We start from the raw sequence: 25,374 nt of genomic DNA, 5'->3' as shown, positions 1-25,374 counted from the left end.
ATTCTTCTATCTAGCAAAGAATTAGAAGCTTGTCAGGGCCAGTCTCATCTAATCCTGAAAATATCACCTTATATGATGTCACTTAAAACAGATTTTCCATCTGTCAAAATAGAATTTATTTATATCCTAAACAACAAGTGAAAATTTTATGATTTCTCTTTTCTTGACATTCCAGATCCTTCAAACATTCACAAAGAAAATTACAAACATTTATTCTAAGATTTCTTCCAAAAAATTCTAGATTCAAAGTCTTTAAAAAGCCTTGGAATATTATAAGCAACATAGCATTTATGTAATTGACTCAATTTTATTGTTAATTCACTGACTTAAATAAGTTGCAATTGCAAATAATCATCATACAGATTTTTTTTGTGCAGATTCATTAGCTTAAGGGCTACATAACTAGTGAAGATAGCATTAATAAAATAATTTGAGCAAAGAAAGGAATTTATTCTGCTCCCAAGTCCTGCTTTCAAAACATTCATAATGCTTGTAAACGTCAATTGCATCAGTAAATATGTTTTCATACTAAGCATCTTACCCTTTTTCAATTTGCGAACAGCTAACATACAATGGCTAGGAGATAAATCCCATATTCTTAAGGTTTTGTCATCACTTACAGTGGCACAAATAGGTAAATGAGGATGAGTAGCTAGACCCCAAACTTCCCCCTCCATGTGACCCTGAAAAAACACAATGAATTGGATTTATTTTTATTTTAAATTGAAATATGAAAGTAAAAAAAAAAAAAAAAAAAAAAACAGAGAAAGAATATGCATTATTTAGAGGATAATAAATATCTGAATAAAACCATAGAACGCCTGAAAAAATTCACTCTGCTACTTGTGCAAAATTTTAGTAATTTGTACTACAGAAAGCTTCTGCAAAATAATCCTCACACACATGTCAGTGGCAGGGACAGTGGGACTGGGTGCACCCTCAGCAGGTTTGCAGGTGACACTGTGCTGAGTGGGGCACCCAGCAGGCTGCAGGGATGCCATCCCACCCAGAGGGGCCTGGGCAGGCTGGCAGGCGGACCCATGACATGGAGCCCAACAGGGCCAAGGCAAGGTCCTGCATGTGGGTCAGGGCAACCCCAAGCACAAACACAAACTGGACAGAGAAGGGACTGAGAGCAGCCCTGATGAGAACTTGGAGGTTTTGGTGGGCAACAAACAGGACATGAGCCTGGCACTGTGCACTTGCAACCCAGAAAGCAAATTGGAGCCTGGGCTGAATCAAAAGAAACTGAGCAGCAGCTCAAGGGAGATGATTCTGCCCTTCTATCCCACTCTGGTCAGACTCCAGTTCTGTGTCTGTCTCTGGAGTCCTCAGCACAGGAGAACATGGACCTGTTGGAATGGCTCCAGAAGAGGCCACGGAAAGGGTGAAAGGGCTGGAGCACCTCTCCCATGAAGTCAGGCTGAGAGAGGAGGGGATGCTCAGTCTAGAGAAGGCTTCAGGGAGGTCCTGTTGCAGCCTCTTATGATGAGAAATATGGGGACACTTTTTAGTAAGGTTCATAGTGACAGGAAAAGGGGCAATGGGTTTAAAGTAGAAGAGGGTAGATTCAGACTAGATAGAAGAAAGAAATTTTTTATGACGAGGGCAGTAACACTGGAAGTGCTTGCCCAAATATGTTGCAGATGCCCCATCCCCAGAAACACCCAAGGTCAGATTGGATGGGGCTCTGAACAATCTGATCTATTTGAAGATGTCCTTGCTTACTGCAGGAGGCTTGGACAAGATGACCTTTAAAGGTCCCTTCCAACCCAAACTATTCTGTGAACTAGGTTTTTCTTTACCTTAGGTTCTAATATTTTCTTTACAAAAATACAGTTCTTTATGTATTGCACTGAAAGGAGAGAGTCCAGAGATTTTTACTTAACTATGAAAGAAAATAAGATGTTGATGCAATGTAAACATCTGTTTTAAAAATGCAGTTGTTTGGTATGACAATTTTTTTACATAATTACAAGTAAAATCTCAAAACAAACAACAAGGAGACAACTTTTATTTAGTACTCAAGAGAAGTTAATAAGGAATTTGGAGGAAGATCCACTATTTCAGACAGTTTTCTTATTTTTTCAAAAAAGATCTCTAATCTTGGTCTGTTTGGAAGGATAAACCCATTGAACAAACTAATAATGAAATTCTATGTTCTGTCTTGCTCATTAAGGAGTCATAATGGTCTAGTCTAACTAAAAGTGATAGTAACTCACTAACTTCACTAGTAGTTAAAGTGTTTCTTATTGCACAAGTCTTCACTTGAGAAATAAATCATGTTAGTGGTATGACATATTTGACTGCTATTTAACACATACCTGAACCAGCAGAGTTATTGGTCCACTCTTATCTACCTCCAATATTTCACCATTCTTTGTGCCCACTAGAATATGACCATGTCCTAACGATATGGCACGTATAGAAGGATTATCTTCTAAGAGGAGACCTAGAACATTAAAATGTTAGAAGATAGGATTCTCAATTATGCCTTAAAGAGGTTTTTTCACACTTATGCACAATAAAATCTCACTGTAGAAAAATCTACTTTCTTACTGTAGAAAACATTGCTGTAAAAAACAACATCTGGATTCAAGTGTGAGGAATCAGCAATACATCAAGAAGTTTACCAGGCCTGAGTCTGTACATGTTAGTTACCAACGATAACACTATTTGCCTCCAATTTTGGTACCTTTAATTCTAGCTTCTTGTAAACAAGCTATGAGAATGAGACGCAAATCATCAAATCATCTATTTTAGAACATAGCAAACATAATTTTAAGGGAAGGAGATGGAAGAGAAAAAACTATCCAGAATGAAAATACAGGGAACTGTAAATTAGCATTAAGATCAAAAATAAGTGGTAGAAATGGGAAAAATAGGAATGAAAATGTTCTTTAATTATTTCTAAAGACATATGCATTTACAGAAAATTAGCTACTAACACCTTGCAAAACTGACCACAATTCTGAATTCCTTCCCTTTTCCGAACCAAAAATGATCAGACAAGATACATCATGATCAGAAATATAAGAGGCTTTTTGCTTACTTCTTTAATAAAAACAAATCAAAGCAAGAAAACATCTGCATGATAAGAAACAGCTAGATCAGCTAATTTAGGCTAATAATAAACTAAATATTATGACCTGAACCCACCAAATGTACAAACTGACACCCTAAACACACAACTCCAGTCTCAACAGAAAAATTACTTATTAAGAATCAATAAAGCTTAAAAAAATTTATTTTAGTATTCATTATGTCAAATGTGGATTCCCTCTTACTTTGGAAAGCAAATTCACAAAGATTTCTAAAGAATGTACTTTAAAAATAGAACAAAACATAGGATAAAGTCTGTGTTACCTTTGGATCCAGGAGCCAGAGCAGCCCTTTTGATGGCATAGGTTTTGAGACAGCGTTCAAAGGTATCATCCCAGAGAGCCACCACCCCATCCTTTCCTCCAGTGACAAATCCCTGGGGGAAAAGAAATAAAGATCGCTGGTTATATTTGATTATTATCTTTCCTTACTTTTTCAGTGTTTTCTGCCAATACTGAAATGGACTATATACAACACTGTAATGCACGGAACTACAGATGTTAGAGATGAAAGGAACAGGAGCAACAGAATGAGTGATTTCTCCTCCTGATGAAGGCACCACAGTTCTGTACAGTGCATGTACACGGGCTGGATTTAGAAGTTCTAGCCTGTATGCTTCTACCATTCTAGAAAAATAAGAACCAACATACTATAGTATTTTTCCTTGATATTTAGACTCCATATCCCTTTGGCATTTCTTCCCATTACTCAAAACAAAACTTAGTACTGCAAAAATTTGACTGGCAGTTATAATTTTGATATATATGTGCATTTGAGCCATTCTGTCTTTAAAAATTATATACAGGTATTTAACAAAGCAACAGGTATGGTTAATACTGAAATCATTAGTTCTCTCCTTTGGAGCACTCAGCTCTTGTAGTATGAATAACACATGCTGTCCAATGCTACTTTTCTGAAATGCAAATATTGGAAGGTTGAGTGACTTGGTCTAACACAGTAAAACACCAACATAACATTAAAGACACATAACATTAAAGAAAAAAATAATCTAACTGGAACACTCATCCATATTTAAGTACATGCTTAAAGGTTTTCCTGGGCTAAAAAGAAGCCAAGAATCTGGAGAAAATACTTAATGATTTACAGAATGAATTTATCTATTGGTACACAATAATTACACTACAAAATACTACAAGTATGATCTTCCTCTCTCACAAGCTCACATATTCCATTGGACATACTGATGCTTAAATCAATTACTGCTATTTCTTTAGTAAGAGCTCATGAAAATTACTGAATAAGGTGTCACTGACCACAGGGGTTTGAGAAACAGCATGCTACATAACAAGAATAAGAAACTGCATAAACACTATTTTGCACTAATACATAAAACACTGTTTTGAATCTGGACCACACAAGGCTTTTCTGTAATGAAAATAAGGACATGGACTACTGGATCTGGGAAAGATTTAGCTTTATCATAAACTCTTTGTCCAGACATAAAAAAAAGCAATGAGCAGTTTATTTACTTTTTCCAATGCGTGCATGCTGAACACAGGACCATCATGTGCTTTGACAGTTTTTATGAGAAACACATCTCTCCAAATACACACATCCCCCGTGGAGGTTCCAGAGAACGCCATCTCTTCTGTCCAGCCATACACTGCACACATCATTGTGTCAGTTCTTCCCAATGCACCTATGCAGCCCTTTCTCCCAATTAGTCCTCCTCCTGGTTCAGACCAAAAACAAGTCATTAGACATCTGCTTGGAAATATAGCACCAGAAATACATAACCATACCCACAGCAAAAAGTCCTTTTCTTTTAGTCCACCCATGCTCCCCCAAAAAAATGAGATTTAATGCTATAGTAAATAGTTATACTGTAGGTAACAGAATATGCTCTAATTCTGAAAAGTGTTCTTACCTGCTCTCCGCCAGAATTTCATGTGTTTAATTCCAACTGTAATCAATTTATCAGGCATGTAAGGATTAATCTTAACAACAAAAATCTTATCTTTGCTTCCCCTGAAATGCAAAGCAAAATCATTGAAATATAAGTGTAACTCCTAATATTTTTAAATAGGGTTGGGAGCAGGTTTTTGTTTTATTTTTATGTATACCTGCTCTATCTTGCTAAGATTTACTTTCAAATCATTAGTAATAGTTTATAATGAGGAAGTAGAAAACTAAAGAAGCAACATACTGTGTCCTGTTCTATTTTCATGACTTTTCAGTTTCCAAGGCAGTTGAGTAATTATGTTACTTCAAAGAGGCACAAGGAGGCATTTTCTTTGCAAAAGAAAATGTATTTGCATTAAGTTTGGGTATATGGCATTTAGATCTTTGACAGCTCATGATACTTAAAGGAGTGAAGTCAAAAATCTTAAGTTTGTTGATCTTGGAAACAAACTGCCATTGTCATTCACCATTTAGCTGATTTTTTCTGTTTTTGTTAGAAAAAAAAATATGCTGCTATTACATATTTGATGGAAATTACAGTTAGTTCTAAAAATGTTAAAACCTTGTGTGTTCTAGATTTCTTACTACACTTCTATAAAACTAATGCTTTGTTTCAGTCCTACAGTTTAAAAAGCAGCTTTCAACTATGTTTGCCATCCATGAAAAGCAATGTTATAGATTGTTTTTCTTTACTTAAAATGCAGAAGAGCACCCAATCCCTAATTTTTGCTCCTTGTTCAAAAGGGGCAATAATCTTTTCTTTTCTGTCCTTTCAGACCACTAGCTGAATTGGTGTCTGAATGCATTAAACAATTTCTTTCCAAACTCACAGTCATCTTCAAAGTACAGATGCTGCTCTCAAAAATTCGAATCAATTCCTTCAATTTGTGAGTGGGAGAATTAAAAAAAAAAATTAGGTGAAAGGCAGATAAATATCTTCAGAGAAGCCAAGCTGCCTGGGCTTTGGACAAGTAAGTGGGAATGCAATATTCTTCTTTATCTACATCATCTATTCAGAATTTTCATTCTTTAGTGGATAAGAAATTCAACATGTGTTTAAAACTAAAATGGCAGTCAATTAAATTAAAGAGCAATAATGGATAAAAGGGAAGCTGACACTTTTTTAACTGTACTGCAGAGAGTAATAAATATTTTTAAAATCTACCTAGAACAATGTTTAGAGTATAAGCATTGAATCCAGACAGAATGGAACAAAACCCACTCACACTAGAGCTTTATCTAAAGCAATAGATCCTTAGGAGAAAAGAAAAAGTCAAAGGTTTAAATAACATTACTCAAAATTAGAAATAGGATTCTATCTTGTAGATTAAAACAATTTAATAAACATGTATTAAATAATCCGCACAGAAACAAAGAAACTTTTGAAATATTTAACCTTTGGATGTTAGACCAATTTCCTTTCAAAGCAGAGCTGAATTCTAAGTTAGATTAGGCTGGTCAGGACCCAGGAAGAAAATGGAAAGAACCCTGAAGAAAAAAGAACTCTGCAAAGCAACTGCAAATGACTATTCCAAGAAAGGTGTAACCTCTGATGAAAAAGATCTGAACATGCCATATATCACAATTTTTAAGAGGGCAAACACAATTGCATAGAGTTTTAAAGAAAATATTTCAGAACACAGCAATGTATCCTGTGCCATCTTTCCTCACCAGTTGAGCAGTCATTGTAATAGTTCTTGTTGACTATCAGACCTTCATTTACTTCTTCCACAGAAAGTTTTTAACATGACAAACATTATTGCCTGCATCACTTATGTAACAGGTAATGCTAATTTATTAGAGAACTCATATTTTTAAATTAATATATTTTTCTTACTGACATTTCATAGTAAATCTAGGTACAGATGTTTAAACATAGTTAAATTCCTACCTTACTGCTGAAAGCTTTTCTCCTTTCTTCCAATCCCAGAGTACAATAGTGTGATTATCATCTATTCCCACAGAAGCCAATCGTTTCCCATCCGCTAGAATAATACATTTATTATTAAGAGAGTAGATAGATAACTATGTTACAATAATAAGAAACCATATAAAAATGTTATAACTTCACAAACGTTTTAAGAATGTACAAACAAGTAAATAAGCATATGATGTTTTTAAAGGTATGCTTTTTCATCCATTTGCTTTTAAACTTGGATGAAGTGTAGCACTTTAAATTATCCTGTATCAAATTTGAATTTAGAAGTTTTGTGTTCATATTAAATCCCTTGTTCTGTTAGCTGTTGATATAGTTCCACAAAAATGTTCACTACATGTTGTTCTTATGAAAATTTCATGCTCACTCTGAAAATCTCTGTTTATTCTGAACAGGAAAGCATTGAAGCCATATCATGAAATTTGTGAAATGCCCTTAAATTTAGTAGTACTATGAAGTCTTGGAAAAGTTTGACACATATTCCACATAAACTTTCAACAAACAAGCTGTTTGTGCTCACTCTAGATCAATGACTTTCTGACATGTATCCATTTCCGGCATTGCTATATATCCATGCCAGAATTTGAGAAATGAGATTCAAATCTTGAAAAAGGAGAAACCAAAGAAAGAGGCATCAAAAATCTCAAACCATTCATCTTTGTGATCTCACATTGTCGCTGTGAGTTCAGAGATTTTATCCAGGAAATCCAAACAATTAAAGAATTAATAGAAGTTAGTGGAGCAGAGGAAATTTAATATTGATACAGGAATTCAGTGCAGGGGGTGTAAAAATCTCAAGGGATTTAACTGATAGTCTTATGTTAGTTTAAGGTGGAGACAGAGCCTGTGTTTCTGACCAGAACTCCCTGACCTGACTTCCTGAACGTATCAATGTGCTTTTGACACAGCTTGCAAGATTTCATTTAAAAAAGAAAAAACTGCACACTCAATCATTTTGCTCAAAAAAGCTTCTTACACAGTTGTAAAGCAGACACAACACTCCAGATCTGGGCCCCTGCCCTGTACAACCAAACCAAATTCTGAAGTGCTCAGCTCAGCTGTTCAACAGGACAGTAGCTGTTCTTGCATTTCCTATGTGCAAGACTCCAAAGGAGGTTTTCCTAATGAATGTTCATTATAAGACAGCATCTCTCTTTTGACATTGAACACTGGAGAATATTTTTAATACAAAATTTGCAGTGTAAAGGAACCCCCAGTTTCTCAGTAGAACTGATTATCTTGTATTTTCACACAGAAAAGGAAAAGTGTAAATAAATAAATAAATACTTATTACCTGAAAAATCAACAGCACAAACACCATACTGGTGATAGCCCTTTAATACTGAGAGTGGCTTTATTGTTTCTGTATCCCAAATGTGTATCGAGGAATCTCGACCAACCTGAAAGTATACATATTCATAGCCATTTTTTTTCATTTCTCAGTTATTTTACACAGTTGTTTAAAAAGTATTAAGAATACTTCAAAAAGTATTTGAAAAAACATTACAGTGATAGAATTTTCCTAGTATTACTGTTGTCTGGATAGCAGGATATTATTCCTTTTGCTGCTTCCCAAAGACCATTTCCCAGTTGACTTAGGCACATTAATCACAATTAACTAAAGTCTTCCTGTGGTGGGGGAGGGGAGAATAAAAGCCCTTCATTGATTGCACTGTAGCATATTTATTCCATCAATTTTTCATCAATCATTCCCTGTCTAAAAATAAAAGGCTATTTTTATTGCTAGTATGTCAACTTCTCTACGTTTCAGAAATCAAGGTGACTTCTGCTGCTCTCTGGTGTCATTACAAGGCAGATTCTAATACTCTGATATCTGTGGCACAAAAATGCACTAGTGTAGGCAACAAACCTGGTAAGAAATGCAATATAACTTATTATTTTCAACTATGTATAAACGCATAATTAGCCAGCACTTAAAAGATTATTTGCTATTCCAAGGTTTTTGCACCACACTGCACAAATAAAAGGGTTGCAAAACCAGAACAAAACTCTCTTGCATTAAGGCTCAGAAAAACTAGGATCTATTTCTGGTTTTGTCACAAACTTAGCATTAAGTATTTGTAAAGTTTTTCAGAATATCCACTATCAGGAAGCTCTGAACCAGGGTGGTATGAGGAATTTGATTACTGCATTACTTAGTTTCCTCATGTAACATAGTATACAACAATATGCAAAGTGTATGTAGTATAAAACAGTGTAAAATGGAGTGTATCTTTCTGCTGAGAGCATAAGTTATTGTAAATTCGGGGACATTTTTATTCACAGCCTCTACTACTCAAAAATTAAATAAACTCAATTCTTATATTTAGGACTAATTTCTTAACTGATCCACAGAGTTATGTTAATCTCAACATTTTTCTAGAAATCAGGAGCGCAATAAACAAAAGTTTATTTCTAGTAAAAAATTCAGTTCACATCTTTTCCAATTTATTATACAATTACAAGAGCGACAATGATAAAAATTATAGGCATAAATAAAAAACCATGAAATATCAGCTCAAACCTTCAAGTCCTAGTGTATAAATATGTACTGGAAGAATTGTTTGTTTGAAAACATGACAGAAAATAATTTATCCAAAATAACTATCTAGCAAAAGATAAAATTAACTATTATTAGTATTATAAAATGAATTCAAACAACATACACTCCTTTGCTGTATGCACAATCAGTACACAGTTTGTGTATAGGTGATGATGAAAAGCATAATGCATTAAAATGGAATGCCAGACTGTAACAACAACTGCTCACTTCATACTGTAAAATAGTCAAAGAATGCTATGCTAATATAGATAATTTCCCAAAGCAAATGTTAAAAAAATATATTTTATCTGCACATTTCCTCCACCTGTTATCAAGAAGCTGCAACATAATGCCAAATAAAAAATATTAATCCTTTCTTAGTTTTAAATGATGTTCAGAACATCTATGGAGAATATACTCTTACCATGATACAAATAAATGTAATAAACACTTCAGTGTCAGTATTTTACCACTATTCCATCTGCAACAGAAACGCAGTCCTTCACCTGAATAAATGTAGACTGGATGCTCTTTCCCCAAGACCTTCCTAAATTCAGTAGCAAGAACTCAGGATGGTTATTGCAGACAAACAGGAGTCCCACCTGGCCTGTTGCCACGTAGTCCTTCAGGGGATGGATGGCAAGGCAGAGGATGTCGTCGTCGTGGCCCAGGTAGAAGCGCTGCGTGTTCTGCTGCCGGTTGTACACCACCCCCACGGCCGCCACGTGGTACACGATCTCGCCCGTCTGCGTGTAGAACAGGTTGCTCCGGCAGTCGTAACCCCTGTAACTGAGGCAACAAAAAAGGTTTGTGCACCAAAGTCGTAAACATCTATACTGAAACTGACAAAGTCATGCTGGTGAATTTTGTGCGTGTAAAACTCGCGTTACTTACCAATTACCGTTTTGGGGTTATAAAATTTTGAATATACTTTCCCATTCTTAAGGAAACATCAGTTTATCAATCTAATTTACTACTCAGACACCAGTACTACAAGCACCAGTTTAAAAGTGGCACTTAATTGTTACTTTCCACAGCTAGTTTAAAAGAGAAAGTAATAGCTAGCAATTTTTTCAGACCACATGGAGAAGTTGGGCATGCAACATGTAGTTAAGTAAAGTAGAGAATGTCCAAAGTATTAGTTTTGGGTACTGCCTCCTGCTCAAAAATCAGGCAGCAAAACATAACAGCTTCTGGAAACTTGATAAGAGGAAAAAAACCCCCTTTTTTTTACGTAACAGTTTCTTTTTCTGAAGGAAAACCTTTCTGCTTTCGTAGTGATACAGGAACTGGCATGAGTAAGCCAATTCCCAACTGAGGTCTGTATGCATTATCAACACATTAATTTCTTCCTAGGTGCGACTAAGACCATGAAGTTACATCCATCTTGCCTTACGTACACAGTGCAACCATATGCACTAGGGAAGTAATGAATCTGTAAGGCAGCTGACCAACTTCAGTTTAATGAATATTCCAAACACCAAAAAATCCATGTTTGTAAACACTAGATCTGTGCATCACTGGAAAACAGAGCACATACATGGAGCAGATTTGAATATAATGTATTTCAGTTGGCTCACCTACATTACACACAGTGGTATTTATGTCATTGCATGTGATTAGAGAAAAATTACTAAGAACACCACACAAAGTTCTTAAACAGACCAGCAGATAGTCCAGGTCCACTGCTCCCTAGAAAAAGAATACTGTATTTCATGAACTTGCATCTCAGACTTTTGGAAGATCACGTAATTCCTCCCTGCCCAGTTCTAACCTGTCCAGGTCCCTCCAGATGGCAGCACAGCCATCAGGTCTGCCAGCCTCTCCTCCCAGCTTTGTACTGCCTGCCATACTGTGAAGTTCAAAGTTGGGTCTCATTAGATCACAAAAAAAGAGAAGTGAACTTCTTAAACAGGTGAAAACTGCAATAGCATAGAAATAAAGCATTTAAATAGGGCTCCCTTCAGCTCACTGTTTCGACTGGTATTCACAAGCAGACTCTTAACTTCAGATTTGGTCCTAGTCCAGCAACATTTCAGCATCTGCTGAGTTACTGTCTCTTCAATGTCTGTAGCAGATTCTCTCCTCATATCTGATCTGAGGCTCAGCTATGCCTGCTCCCTGCTCTTCTCAAAGTGACCAACAACTTAGACTCAGAATACAACTGCAGGCTCTTCAGTCCTGCTGTGCTCTTCCTCCACCCACATCCTTCACTAACAGCCTTCCCCCACAGCAGCACGTGCAGATGTTGGGAAACTGATTTCTGCCTAACCCAGAGTGCTGTCTGCTTGCAGCCTTCTCAGATATACAGCCACTAGGTTTTTAAGGAACAGAATACACAATTACCTCCAGAAACTATGAAGAAAGGAAACAAAAAACCTATCACAGAATGTAACATCACCATTTTAAGTACACAACAACACTCTGTGAGGGGCAGGGATTATAAAGTCAGGCACAGTGCCAAAGAAGATACCTGAACCTATTGTTGCTCAGACATCATTTTCCTGTGGTTCATTTTGCACTGTGCTCTGCTAAACATACTACATTTTCTTTGCAAGTACAGAACAATTGAAAAAAGAAAAGCCAAATATTCACCCTAAAGGAAAGTACTAAAAAAACAAACAAAAAAATAACAAAAACCAACACCTATGAAAATATGCATGCTGAAAGAAATACTGAACATTGAGGAATTTCTTGCAAGCTTAGCAGTTGCCTATAAAAGTAAAAGGTGTGAAGACAGCAAAAGAGTTTCAGGTTCTCCTACACACAACCCAGAAACTCAGAAGTTTCCCAGCTCATCAGAACAATTGCCTATATACCCTAAATTAAACCTAGTTAAACTGAGTACATCAGTGCCGTGTATTACAGGACTACTCAAAATATCCAAAATATATCTAGGATGCAGGAAAATAGTTCTTATTATTCATAACTTCTTGTGATAAAAGTTAATTTTTATTAATTTCCTCTAGTTATTACAAGAATTAGTACAATCAATTTTTTACAATTAGAATACAACATATTTTGTCAAAATATCAAGCAGTGCCAACAAAGACTCTTTGTCACCACATTAAACACATTTGGTCTTTCCCACGGGCCAGTTTACTAACTCCTTGACCATAAAGGTACTTTTTACCAGAGGGAAAATGATGGGACTACGTTAAACAGCAATGAAAAGAAGCATACTGCAATGTAGAAGATAATTCCTCAAGAATATTCTACACTGCTCCAAAATACTTACATGTCCATATTATTAAACCAATTTAGAACTGAGATTACTAGCTAATCTCTGAAAAAACATTAAGATAAATTATTTATTCACATGCAGAAAGCAAACCAAAGAAATTTACAAGGCATCTTTATTAGCAACTATAAATTAAATAATAATGAAAGCAAGCTTTGTATTGTAGTTACTGAATAATATATAACAAAATACAATAAAAATAGGAATTCTTTCTGCCATAGTTAATTATCCAGGATTGATTCAAGTTAATATGACAGTAACTATCAGAAGAAGATGTAGCTTCCTAAGTGGAAGGGAAAAGAAATTGCCATTACCAAAGTCATGAATAGCAGGGGCTGCATTCAACTTGAGATTCAGACATATAAACATAGGTGCCCACATGTTTGTTAGATACATTAACCCCTACATTTTAATCAACACCGTTGCAGTCAACAGAGTCAGTTGGACCTGCAGGGCTGCTCAGCTGGCCAACCACCAGCATTGCATTTTATCTGAGCCAAATCACTCCTTGTGCTCCACTGATTACTGACAGAATCCCCAGTGACTGTGATGACAGTTTAGATATACACATAAAACCATTTCCTTTTGGGCACATCACTGTGAATTCTGTAACCTGAAGCTGAACCCTACCCACATGTACAAGTTACACATCTATATCCAGCTAACAGGCAACTTCATAAGTACTGTCCTCCCTGGGAAAATGTCCATTGCTTGTCTAATGCTGTAAGAGTTCAAAATTTGCATGTTACTCTTTAAAACATATGTGGGAAGCTTCCACATGTAGTCCAATCCTCCCTCAAAATCTCTAGAGAACTAAATATCAAAATGAACATGATTGAGAACAGAGTCTTTAGTACAAAGGTGGAGACTTAATTTTTTTAAAAAATATTCTGCATAGCAGTAATTTTCTCAAGAGGACCCACTCAGAGGCTATTCCCTTCAGATGCTATTTGCAGGTATTTGTAGGAATCCATGCAAGATGTTATAAGGCTTTCCTTATAGAGCATTCCCATGTCATCTTGAGACTGCTACCAAATTTAATCTTATGGTAAGGTTAGTTTATTGAATATCCTGAAATTCAAACTAGATTGTGCTTAAATACTTTGAATATTGAAAAATAATTCTACGATTCTATGAATATTCAAAAATATAAAGAAACATTCTTGTGAAATCAACAGAATAGCTCTGAGAGAATACAAGGCATGAGTATTACATGCGCATCTTTATTTCCTGCCAGCAAAAAGAAAGCATAATAAGCATCGAGTCCAAGACAAAGGTTCTTCTGAGTAGTGCATGTTTCTGAACCACCACCTTGCCAAATACATGGCAGAATTAAAATACAGGAATAATCAAAAAGAGGCCAGATTTGTACACCAATTTAACAAAGTGTGTCTGATCATGACTGAATCAGATCTCTTAGAGAAAGACACAAGTGACCCTCTTAACAGAAGTTCTTTCCTCATCCATATTAGTCAGAAGCTGGCTCACATACTCTGAATTTTATTCCCTTCCAAAACAGGAAGTAACCAGAGGTTTAAAAGATTTCTTACAGGTTATCAAGATATTTTTAAAAGTTTGTCTTTCACGGCAGTTGACAAATTCAAAGCACAACACTAACAAGCTCAAAAACAAAGAAAAGAGAAAAAGCTTCCAGTTCCCCTGATTTAAAAAAAGCACCACCTCTTAAATTTTCTAGGAACATCCAAGACATTTCCATTGCAGCTAAAGAAAGATGAAGCAAAGCAGACTTCCTGAATCAGAGAATATGCCTATTACTCACTTGGATGTGGGTCACTTTAAAGTTAACAGCCTGGACATTGAGAAAAATCTGTTGTTCAGCATGGATTCTTCATTAGTTTTCTTGATGCCCATAGGGTAACCAGACAGAACTCAACAGGACATTCTACTTCTGGTCATTGCTGGATATTCTGGTCAAGCTTCACTTCTGTTGTGAAGGAAATAACAATAATACCAAAGATCCAGGGCCCTTGCTTGTGCTACATCTTCTTCAGGATCATTTGGTTTTATTCTTAGACCAACCTTTAAAGACTACATACAGTAGCTACCCACCTGAATGCATTCTCTATGCAGATATAAAAACCTTCAACTGAGAATTTGGGAGCACCAAAAAGAGAAATTAAAAACCCCAGCTCTGTACCAAACTTCCCAGTTGTCATAATTTTCAAAGCTACTATATGTCTTCTACAGACAAAATTTCTGACTTGAATATTAACTATTCTTAGCCAATTAATTTATTAAGCATTGCATGTGTAGCCTACTACAATTGATAAGTGCCATTATAAAGGCAGTATCAGTAACTTCTCCCTGCATTTAGTTATATCTGAAAAGAAGCTGTATTCCTGCAAAGAGCTTTCTTTTGAAAGGAATACTTGAGTTGCAACATCTTAGTTGAATAAAGGTTTTGGTTTTGCTTTATATCAAGAGAATTTATGTTTTTGATCATTATTCTAATGTAGTAACATCTAGTACCAGTTTGCTTTAAAACACCATTCTTTTTTCTGATAAAAATTCTTCACTTATGAAGAACCATGGAAAACTACTAATCCTAAAGATGAATCGTAAGATTTCAAGGATGCATCCAAAAGGCATTCTGCTATTCAAAATAGCACCAAAAAAAGAATAAACTCATTTTTAACATACTTACAAGACCTATCAAGAATTACATTTAATTCCTAAATTAAGAAAGGAACAAGTAAGTTGTTTCAAACTAGGTATAAACAACTTATACTTTTTTTTCAAATAAATCACTGCTAGAAACACCACTTTGTCCAGAACCCAGTCATCTTCAACTACACAAAGTTTCTGTTCTAGCTATCAAAATCATACATCAAAGAGAACTACTGCTTTCCAGATACTGAAAAGTATGGGTGAGATTACTGAATACTTTATTTAGTCACTTGTATTCATGCAATAAGTACCAGCCAAAGTCTGACTTCAAATTCACTTCAGAATTCATGTGTAGAATTAGCATGCTAGCATCAAAGCTTTCTATTTATTTAGTGTAAATTTATTTCTACAGATATTAATAAAAATAGCAAATCATAAAGCAACAACCATAAAAGTCATTAATCAGATTATTAAATTATAAACACCAGTCTATAAAATCAAACAGTCTGCTTGTATATTTTAAAGAATGCTAGTTTGCATACCCATGAACAAAATGCAGTCTTATACTGTTCCCTGGGGCTCGCTCACGTCTCTTAGAAGCTGCACTTTTTCTTTTTTCTTTGCATTGCTCTTTAAGTTGAGGTAGATCTTCTTTGTAAACCTTTAAGAAAAAGCATACATAACTGAAAAAACCCTCCAATACCTATAGCTGGTGACTATATAGTGCAACTTGGTTGTAAATTGCATTCTAGGATTACATGTAATAATTTTTCTCTCTGTTACTATTAATATCTTAGTTGTAATTATTAATTAATCATTCTATTTTAATAACCTTGTTCTTTTGAATGCATGAGGTAACAAAACTTCTAAAGGTTTTGGTCAGTTCCTGTGCCATCTCCTCAGTGCTGAGATTTCAACAGTCTTCATAAATGACCAAGTTAAACACTAGGAATCTTCCATCTGCCATTAAAACTAAATATTTACCTGTCGACGATAGGTGATCTGCGTCTCTTGCTCAATTTCAGAGTCCAGCTCTGGAACATCAGACTGATCTGAATCTGATTCATCACTATTAGAATCAACCAGACTCTCTGCCACCAAGAAAACAGAAAGAAAAAACTAAGTAACCTAAATTACAAGCCACAAAGTTTAAGCTAACAGCCTAAAGTTTCTGATTTGATAATCAACGCTTATTAGTTACAACATAAAATGCTAATAATTGACCAGAACAATTCTGCTGCTACGCAGGAAATAAGCCATAAATACAGTAATTTTGGGTGCTGGAGTGAGTAAGTTTTCATTAACTAAAATAATTTCATGAGCTTTAATGTAGGAGTAAAGGAAAAAGAAGACAATTAAATAATCAGTATAAAGCAGAAACTAAGACTTGCACAAAATTAACAAAGGGTGCAAAGAGAAACTTATGTTAAAGTGAGCTACTGATGCAAGCAGAAATTCTTCAAATAGGTTAGGGAGAGGGAAAAAATTATAGATAGGAAGAGGAAAAATTTATTGTGACTGCAGAGAAAAAGGGTAGACACAAAGTTCGACATGTAGGAAGAGCCTATTATTGTTTCCTAGAGCATTTTTCACTGAGAAGTTCGGAGCTGCATCTGTATTTATTTACTTGTATGCTAAATATACACTGATACATATTCATCTGATCTGAGCAATTAAATGGTGAAACAGCCTATTTAATTCTAACTATATTCTCATTTCCCCAAAGGATTCTCTAAAGTCCTTTAGGAATTTCCAAGGGAGGCACTCAGTTAACTGTTTTGATTTTAGGAACCTCATGAGAATAACTGTTTAATTAGTCACTAGTGGAAACATGATCTTCATTTTTTCCCAAACACTAAACATCTACAATCTGCTTTTAAAAAAGAAACAGCTATAATACTTACACTATCATCTAAATACTTCAAAATTTTAAACAATTAGTATAAAACCATACTTTTCCAGTGACACCTGAGCATGCAGTTGTTGTCAATTTAGTAAAGGGTGATATATACAGAATTCAGAAATTCCTATCTATGTTTGAACTTTTAAACTTTTTCTTTGCAAAAGAGTCACAGCAGTGAAGGCTTTTCATACCCTTGCTAGCCTGAACACAGGTGTGATGCTTTGACCGTTTGCCAAATGCCAGTGCACAGATTTTTTTAAACCCTCACCAAAGATCAATTAATGCCAAACCAGGACCACAGGGTACTGGCAACTATTAGAAAACTCTATCAGGTTCTTCAGGGGCCTGCAAAATTTAAATAACAACAACTGTTGTAATTGTGAAGACTGGCAATTTTGAATACTTATTTCAATAGTGTCACCAAAGAATTTTACTTCTCTTTTAGCCTTTTCTTGTGTTTTTTCAGTTAGTTCCTTACCTTGGGGTGCTATATGAAGATTGTCCTTCAGCTTGCGGTCGGGGACAAACTTCCACTGAAAGACAGAGTGGTCAGCTCCCCCGATGGAGACAACCCACTGGTGATCGTGCGACCATCTGACGTTCGTCACGTGAGCAGAATGACCAAGATATTTTTTAAACTTTGCTCCTAGAACAAGAACAAAAATATCTCTCAATATTTGTGAAATAAATGTTTCAGAAGAACTCCTCAGAAAATCATATTAAAGAACGCCTAGAAAAAGTAGTGTTTCATAAAGATATTCTAATTCCTACTGGTATTTTAATCAATAGAAACATCTTTTTGCAGTTTTCACAATTTTAATGTGTATATAAGATACATTTGTTAATTTAGGTTCCAAAATATAACAACTTAATCAAGTCAAGCACAAGAACAGAAGACATATGACAATGCTGAATGAGGTGTACCAGAGATTTAAAAAATTTCACTGTAATAATTTTATTTTACTTTTCACAAAGCAAAATTATTAATTCTACTTTGAAAAAATAGTTATTTAAATCATGTATATTTAAGTCTATGAAAACACCCCCATATACATGCTTGTAGCACAAGTTCCCAATGTACAATAGCAGTGCTAAGCACTTCTGACAATTCATCTCCTCCCACATTTAGCAGTAGAACTGGTAGTAGTAGTACAGCTACATCCAGTCAACGTTTTCATGGCTACATAACCACAACACAGACATTGCATGAGTTACTGAAATTAAGTTCCTAACAGCACTCCATTATAAGTAATCTTTTTAGATCAAAAAGGCTTCATTGTTTCAGAGCTGTTTGAAGAACTTCATTCTACACACCATTCAATTTTTATGCTGGCGACAACTGCATGGATAGGTCCTAGGATAGGTCTTCAACCTTTATGTATTTAAATGAATGTTTTGGGTGTTTTTTTTAAAGACTGGTATTTCCCACATTTTGTTGAACTCTTTTTGAAAAAAAGTGATACTGAAAACCATTTCATTTTCCAGTCTTCTAGTACACTTTTCTTGAATAGTCACAATTTTAAAATATGCATATAATTGAATTTAAAAGGCACTACCTTTTCTTAGACATGGGTACCGAAAGAGCTTTACTATTCCATAATCATCAGCTGTAACCATAACTTGACCAATAAAATTCGCATCCACAGAATTTATATCATTTATATCTGAATATTTGGGCCAGATTCCATTAACTTCAAGGCCAGAAACACAGGTCCATGATGCCCACTGAATGCCTTTCAATTCCTCCTTGTTTGTTACTTCTTTTCCACCTAAGCGAAAAATAAAGAGCCATTTCTCAATATTAGCTCACGCAATTTTAAAGAATGTAACATTTTTAAAAATTCTCTAAAAATTGAAACCAAGTACAACAGGATTAAAAACTGACTTCTGAAATGGCCCTGATCTAGTATTGCCTATTATGACCAACAGTATCAGTAAGAAGACTTCTCAAGACTATTTAACAAAAGATCACGGTTTGGTATTTTACAGTTTTTATTATTTCTTGGTATCTGCTTGAGGCTGTGTTATTTTTTAAATGTTTATCAAAAATACATGCAATCATTCTAAGATAAATTTCATAAAAACTTCTGTTGCTGAATGATTGTAGAAACTTGGATTATTCAGAGCAAGAACTGAAAAACTCACATCTGGCCACTGCAAATTACTAAAACCACCTATTTTGTGCTTAGATCCTTGTTACATTATTTCACACCACAGCTCTATCTGTAGTGAGATTGATCCAAGGTAAGAGCTGAGGAACTGAGTCAGACCAAAGACCCATCAAATAGTGACTGTGTGTTCTGGAAAGGCCAGAAGCCAAGGGCTGGAGCAATGCAGGAACAGGGCAAGCAAAGGTGAAAGCTTTGGTGAGTCAGACTGAACACACACCTGCAGAAGGTGAGCAGGACACAATCCACTTCTCAGGCTTTCAGTCACTAATCCATGTAAACTATGATTAATAATACTGTTTATATCCATATCTAAGTCCTGCAGGTCTTGTGCCAGACAATTCTAAGTTCCTGAATTCATTGTGGAATTTCAAGTGTTACACAATTTGATCATTACTTTAAAGTACATGGGAGATTCCTCTAACTCCACAGCCTTTGATATTTTTTTTTCATAAACAAGGTTTCACAATCCTACATTCTAACATATGAAGAAACTCCAGGTTGAAGGTTATCTTACAACTTCAAATTGCTCCTCCTGTGTCTGTTTGTTGCTCTCTAATTAAATTCTCACAATCTTTTCTTACACATCTTCTGCTGCATTCAATGCACAGAATCAAAGTTGGGCATAGAATGAATGAAATGTTTCAGCAGAGAATCCTAAAAAGCTCCAAGAATCTGTGAATAATGTACAGTGCAAAGCATAAATCTTTATAAATCTGTATAAGAATGAAGGGACAATATAAAAAGTGGTGATAATACACAGTTACTACAAATAAAAGTACTACAAAGATGAGTGGGAAGAATACAGAATATTATGTAAAGAGTGTATACAATAGATAGAAGTCAAACCTTGTGATAAATACTGCCACTGGCGTATTCTAAAAAGGACTACTTCAATTTCAAGCTTTAAGATAGCACTATGCGCATGTCTTCTACAGAGGGAACTACCTTAATAGAAATTATTTCAAGACTATGGGACACTTCAGTCAAGTTTTCAAGAAAACTGTCTTGAAAATACTTGCAATAATAGGGTTATCACAAAGTTCCTCACTGTAAAAGCTCTTTTAAGTTGAATTCCTCAGTTTGCTGCATAGTTTTAGACAACCAAATGCCTCTTCTGAGCTACAACATACCTATTATTCCACACCACATTTTTTTTTCCACATTTTTTTATTAAAAACCATTCAGTGCAATAAAATCATAATTTATTTAATATCCAAGCTCTATAAGAACAAAGCTATTAAGCTACTGCAAAATTTAATTTAAATGCTGCATTTTAATTCTTCTAAAAAAGTGGAAGCAAAAGTTTATTTCTGAGAAACCAAATAAATTATAAGGCAGCATCTCTAGTATAAAAATACGCATTGGAAAGAAGACTAAACATATAAGGATAAAAGTATTTCAGGAACTTTGCCAGAAAAATGCTGTAATTACTCAAATGTGGCAAATAATCTTATGAACTTACAAAACCCTTCATCTATACCCCCATGCTTCGAGCCATGCTTTGAATTTGTTGGTTTTTTTTTAAACAAAACCACTATATGTTATTTCTGCTTTAAGTAACAAATAGCATGATGGCAACCCAGAACCTTACCTGGCATTCTGTAAAAAAGTCTTCTTCCATTGCCATCATTGGTCTGTAAGTATTTACTGTCTGAAGACCAATCCATATGTGTGATGAAGCTTAAGGATCCAATACACTCCCCAACTTTCTTATATCGCTGAACAACACCATATATATCCACAGAGCTGTCATTGGAGCCAACAGCTAGGAAATTCCCATCTGGAGAATATTTGAGTTCATGAATAGCTTCTTTCCTGTCTTTGATATGAACAACCTCAGTCATATCTCTGTAGTATGAAAGAAAGCATGTCATAAGTAGAGAAGAGCCTCATCACACTGTCAACTTCCCAGTCTAAAAAACGAACAAGATTGTGAAATTATATATTAAATCTAACTATCCTGTGTGCAAACACAACACTGCTGTATTTAGAGTTGGTTAGGGCTTCATGGACGAAAAAAAAGAAGGAAACAGTGACACAAGAAGGTGCTTCACTGGGTTGAAGGACAGTGAACAAAAGGAAGTTTGAGCTGGGTTCACAAGAAAATTTCATCAAGTGAATTATGAGATCTTTATTCACCCATGGAAGGAAACTTCACTGACATGAGACACAAATCTCATTTTCCCTTTAACATTGTGGGATCACAGCAGCACAAGGCAGTACTTGTTTTGTATGCATGATGTGCTGACAGCAGAATTCCAACACATAGAAACAATTTACAAAGTAATGAAAATTTATTTCTTAGTAATTCAAGGATAATTTATAAATATAAAACCTAAAGTAAAACATTTCCTAGAACATTGCCATTCCCTGCAAATAGACCGGTATACTTTTTCAAATGGGTTGTTACAGAACAACATGAACATATGTAGCACACACTTAAAAAAATCAAAGCACCCTCCACAGTTTAAAACAAAGTGACCACATGCATGGCCACAAGAGATCAAAACATTGATAACATATCCATATTTAAGTTCTGTAGCATACCTGACTCTGAGCACAGTGAAAGAGCCATCCTTCATGCCAAGGGCAAGATGGATTCCATCGGTGCTGACGGCGGCACAGCGAATGGGCTCCTCCATGTTGCACCGGGCAATCAGAGCGTGGTCTATTAAACTCCAGATTCTAAAACAAAGCCATTATTTCTCATGTAAAATGGGTGTGCAGCTTTGTCACAGAGAAGATGAAGCCCTCCATTTCTGCACAATGCTGGACATGGCAGTGTCCCTATTTTAAAATAAGTTTCCACAAGGAAAATCTAAAACATAAGTGTGAATTATGCATACAGCAAGAAATATTCTTATATTTTAATAGGCAGAAATATCTCTAATGAGAAAATGTGGGGAAAATTTAATTTTGATTTTCTGAGTATAAAAAATTATAGCATATGACAATACATGCTTTTAGCCACTCCTGCAAAAATTCCATTATTTTGCTAATCATTTTCGCCAGAAATATTAAATAACAATTAGAGACTTTGATCAGTATAAACAACTTTTCCTATTATGAATTCATTATTGATAACTCCTTATAACTAATAATATTCAAATATGTGAGTTTTTATAACAAGGTAGATTACATCTATTATTTACAATCATATCTGGAATTTGAGAGTTACAATAATATTAATAATCAGATTACTGGTTTGCTTAACTGTGTTGCACTCAAGATATTCAGCAAAAATGCCAACACATTTAACTTATAAGAAACAAAAGGCAGTTTTGAGCAAAAAAAAAAAACAGAGATGAAAACATGTAAGAGGGAGTAATTTGGGCTTTTTGAGCATTTATATTCTGTTTACAATGCATGGACTGGGTTTGATGAAATTCACACGTTAAAAGTTAATTTGCAGCATTTGGAAAAGTAAATATGGTAAGAGTAAAATGTGTAAGTTTTTATCCCATATTTTTTTCATTGCAAGCTGTGCACGCTTAACACAACTCCTGAAAAGGAAAGACTCAAAGGATACTTGTCTCTGAGTGCTCAGTGTTAGCCCAAACAAAATGTTTTCAAATTTCATATATGGGGGTTTTGGGAAATACATACTCCCACTGTATTTTATTACTGAAGAACACTCATTTTCTGGGTACCTTAACTGTAGGAGTGCATCAATGCCACATTTTACTAACTTTAAAATGCATACATTTCAATTAGGCTACCTACAAAATGAGTTGATTGCCTAAAACTGTATGCAGTTTAACAAAGAAACAAAATTTAACCTGACTGATCGATCATCGCTTCCAGTCATGGCCAGGGGTTTTGTAGGGTGGACGGCCAAAGCCCAGAGCTCCCCTTCACAGTGCCCCTGCATTAGCAGGAAAGGCTTGTTACGCTCATGCACCACTATTTCAAAAATTTCACTATCTTGTGTCCCAACGAGTATATGGTCTCCTCTCCAGCAAACACTTCTCACAGAGAGACCTGTAGAAGAGATTGTTACTGAGAGATACATCCTCAGAACTTGTTAAACAAAGTTAAAGTAGCAAAAGAAAAAGCACAAAAGCAAGAAAATGTCAAGAAGTATCCATATCTCTTCTCTTATTCTTGGATTTATTTCTTTTACTCTTTTTATCTATTTCATAGATATTGGCATACTTGCCCTTGGAACATGAACTTTTCATGACAATTTGGAGGATATATATAGGCTATACCAAGAGGTAAGACAGTGGAGTAGCACAAAATGCAATTAAGAAAATGAGCAAGAGGACAGGTCATTGAGACAATCCTCAGAAGCATATACAAAAAAAAAAAGTGGGGGGGAAGGGAAAAGAGTCAGAAAACTCATTTTATTCAATATAAGATTTTTTTTAAAACTGCTTGCTCTGCCATGGACATTTGACAAGCCAAAAGTTTATGGTAAGCATCTGTTATATCAGAAGTAAATGAAGCAACTGGAGGTGAGAACAAGTCAGAAAGAATGAAACTGAATGAAACAGCTTTTAGCAACATGCATCAGAACTGAGAAGCAGCAGCTGAGTAAATTTAAATTTAAAACAGAGCCACTCTACTGCAGGGCATATTTAAAGTGAAATGTATTCCATCTTGTTGCAATACTTCACAATCTTGGTGGGAATGCCATGTCAATTATACCACACAAAGAACTTCACTTGTAATCAGTTATGTATTGACCCTAAGTATCTCATTGCTATCAGACATTCTAACACATTTTCAAATTCTTGGCAAGATATTAGAACACAACAAAAGTGACTGGGGGTGAAGAAAACCAAATGCCAACAAAAGCAATATTGTAAGTGACACTATTGCTTCAGTACATGTTTGTATTCTTATACTAAACCATTACAGCAACTGTATCTGAAACACTCTATGTAAAGTTTTAGCATGACATGAACTGTAACTGAAGACATATTAACAAGTAAGCAGTGTTCTAAGTTTCACAAAACTGTAGATAACATCCAAATAGTTTTAATGAATATTTGGATAACTAGCAAATGAAATTGTTGTACTCCATTGTTTTACACTGTAGATCTCACTGCCTCAAGTTCTCTTAAAGCATTACTGTTCCTTGTTAAAAACTGCTGTGCTCTAGAAACAATATGCATAAAATAATTAAATCTGTGTCTACATCATCATCATATGTACTGTTTGTAAAAGTAACTGTGACCTTCATACTAGTGGGCATGATCTATTCTATTTCTAGCAAATAGTTCATGGTACTGTACATAAAACAACACTCTGGGTTTGAAAGTCTTTTCTTGTTCAAAACACTGATAAATTTCCTATGTTATTGGTATAATGACAGCAACAAACTCCTCCTTACCTTTATACCCCTGGTCTGTTTCCCTGAGATCAATCACAGTAATTGGTTTAAAATTTAGGTCCCACAAGCGGACACAGCCATCCCTGCCACCAGTGGCAAACCCCTCTTCACATGCATTCATGCTGAAAATTCCTGCCTAAGGAGAGAAGAAAGTTACTTTTAACAACATACACAGACTGGAGAAAACCAGTATACAACTACTACAAGCTTCAAATACGAGAAAGTCAGAAATGGAAACTTAACTTACAACAAGCAGAATTAACCACAAGCAATAAACAGAAAGTGAATTGCTGCAGGAATGTTTTCCTTCTGATGATCTTCATCATGGTGATGCTGCTTCTCATCCCTAGGAAGAGCTTGGTTTCCTATCCTCTTGCCTTAGGACCTGGTCCAGCTCTGATAAATGTCAGCATGAACATTTCCCATGATCTCTATTAGGCTTGCTTTAGGGCCTTTGTTGCTAGTACCAGCTGCTATACAACAATGCAAAAAACATCTGGGATTTTTTTATTTTTTAAACCAAGGATGATTGATTTAAAATCTAAATTTAGAAACAAAACTTAAGAAAAGCAATGATCATGCTACACCAT

At 35.2% G+C, this 25,374-nt stretch overlaps 1 protein-coding gene across 6 annotated transcripts in view; it reads right to left on the bottom strand.

The window, feature by feature from the left end:
• EML5 (EMAP like 5) overlaps positions 1 to 25,374 on the bottom strand; it is a 97,665-nt gene that overhangs the window by 38,926 nt on the left and 33,365 nt on the right. For all 6 annotated transcript variants that reach the window (XM_074542513.1, XM_074542507.1, XM_074542508.1 and 3 more), the window contains exons 6-21: positions 24,785 to 24,920; positions 23,226 to 23,427; positions 21,994 to 22,131; positions 21,038 to 21,294; positions 18,832 to 19,044; positions 17,754 to 17,921; positions 16,357 to 16,463; positions 15,915 to 16,033; positions 10,106 to 10,292; positions 8,256 to 8,361; positions 6,917 to 7,010; positions 4,991 to 5,091; positions 4,593 to 4,795; positions 3,367 to 3,478; positions 2,325 to 2,452; positions 542 to 683 (exon numbers count right to left, since the gene is read on the bottom strand). In XM_074542513.1, the coding sequence (XP_074398614.1) occupies positions 542 to 683; positions 2,325 to 2,452; positions 3,367 to 3,478; positions 4,593 to 4,795; positions 4,991 to 5,091; positions 6,917 to 7,010; positions 8,256 to 8,361; positions 10,106 to 10,292; positions 15,915 to 16,033; positions 16,357 to 16,463; positions 17,754 to 17,921; positions 18,832 to 19,044; positions 21,038 to 21,294; positions 21,994 to 22,131; positions 23,226 to 23,427; positions 24,785 to 24,920 (2,413 nt within the window). The remainder of the gene's footprint in view (positions 1 to 541; positions 684 to 2,324; positions 2,453 to 3,366; positions 3,479 to 4,592; positions 4,796 to 4,990; positions 5,092 to 6,916; positions 7,011 to 8,255; positions 8,362 to 10,105; positions 10,293 to 15,914; positions 16,034 to 16,356; positions 16,464 to 17,753; positions 17,922 to 18,831; positions 19,045 to 21,037; positions 21,295 to 21,993; positions 22,132 to 23,225; positions 23,428 to 24,784; positions 24,921 to 25,374) is intronic.

The sequence above is a fragment of the Zonotrichia albicollis genome, chromosome 6, assembly GCF_047830755.1.
Source record: "Zonotrichia albicollis isolate bZonAlb1 chromosome 6, bZonAlb1.hap1, whole genome shotgun sequence".
Lineage (NCBI taxonomy): Eukaryota > Metazoa > Chordata > Aves > Passeriformes > Passerellidae > Zonotrichia > Zonotrichia albicollis.
Note: the sequence above shows the minus strand (reverse complement) of the source record. Positions and strands in the feature narration are given on the sequence as shown.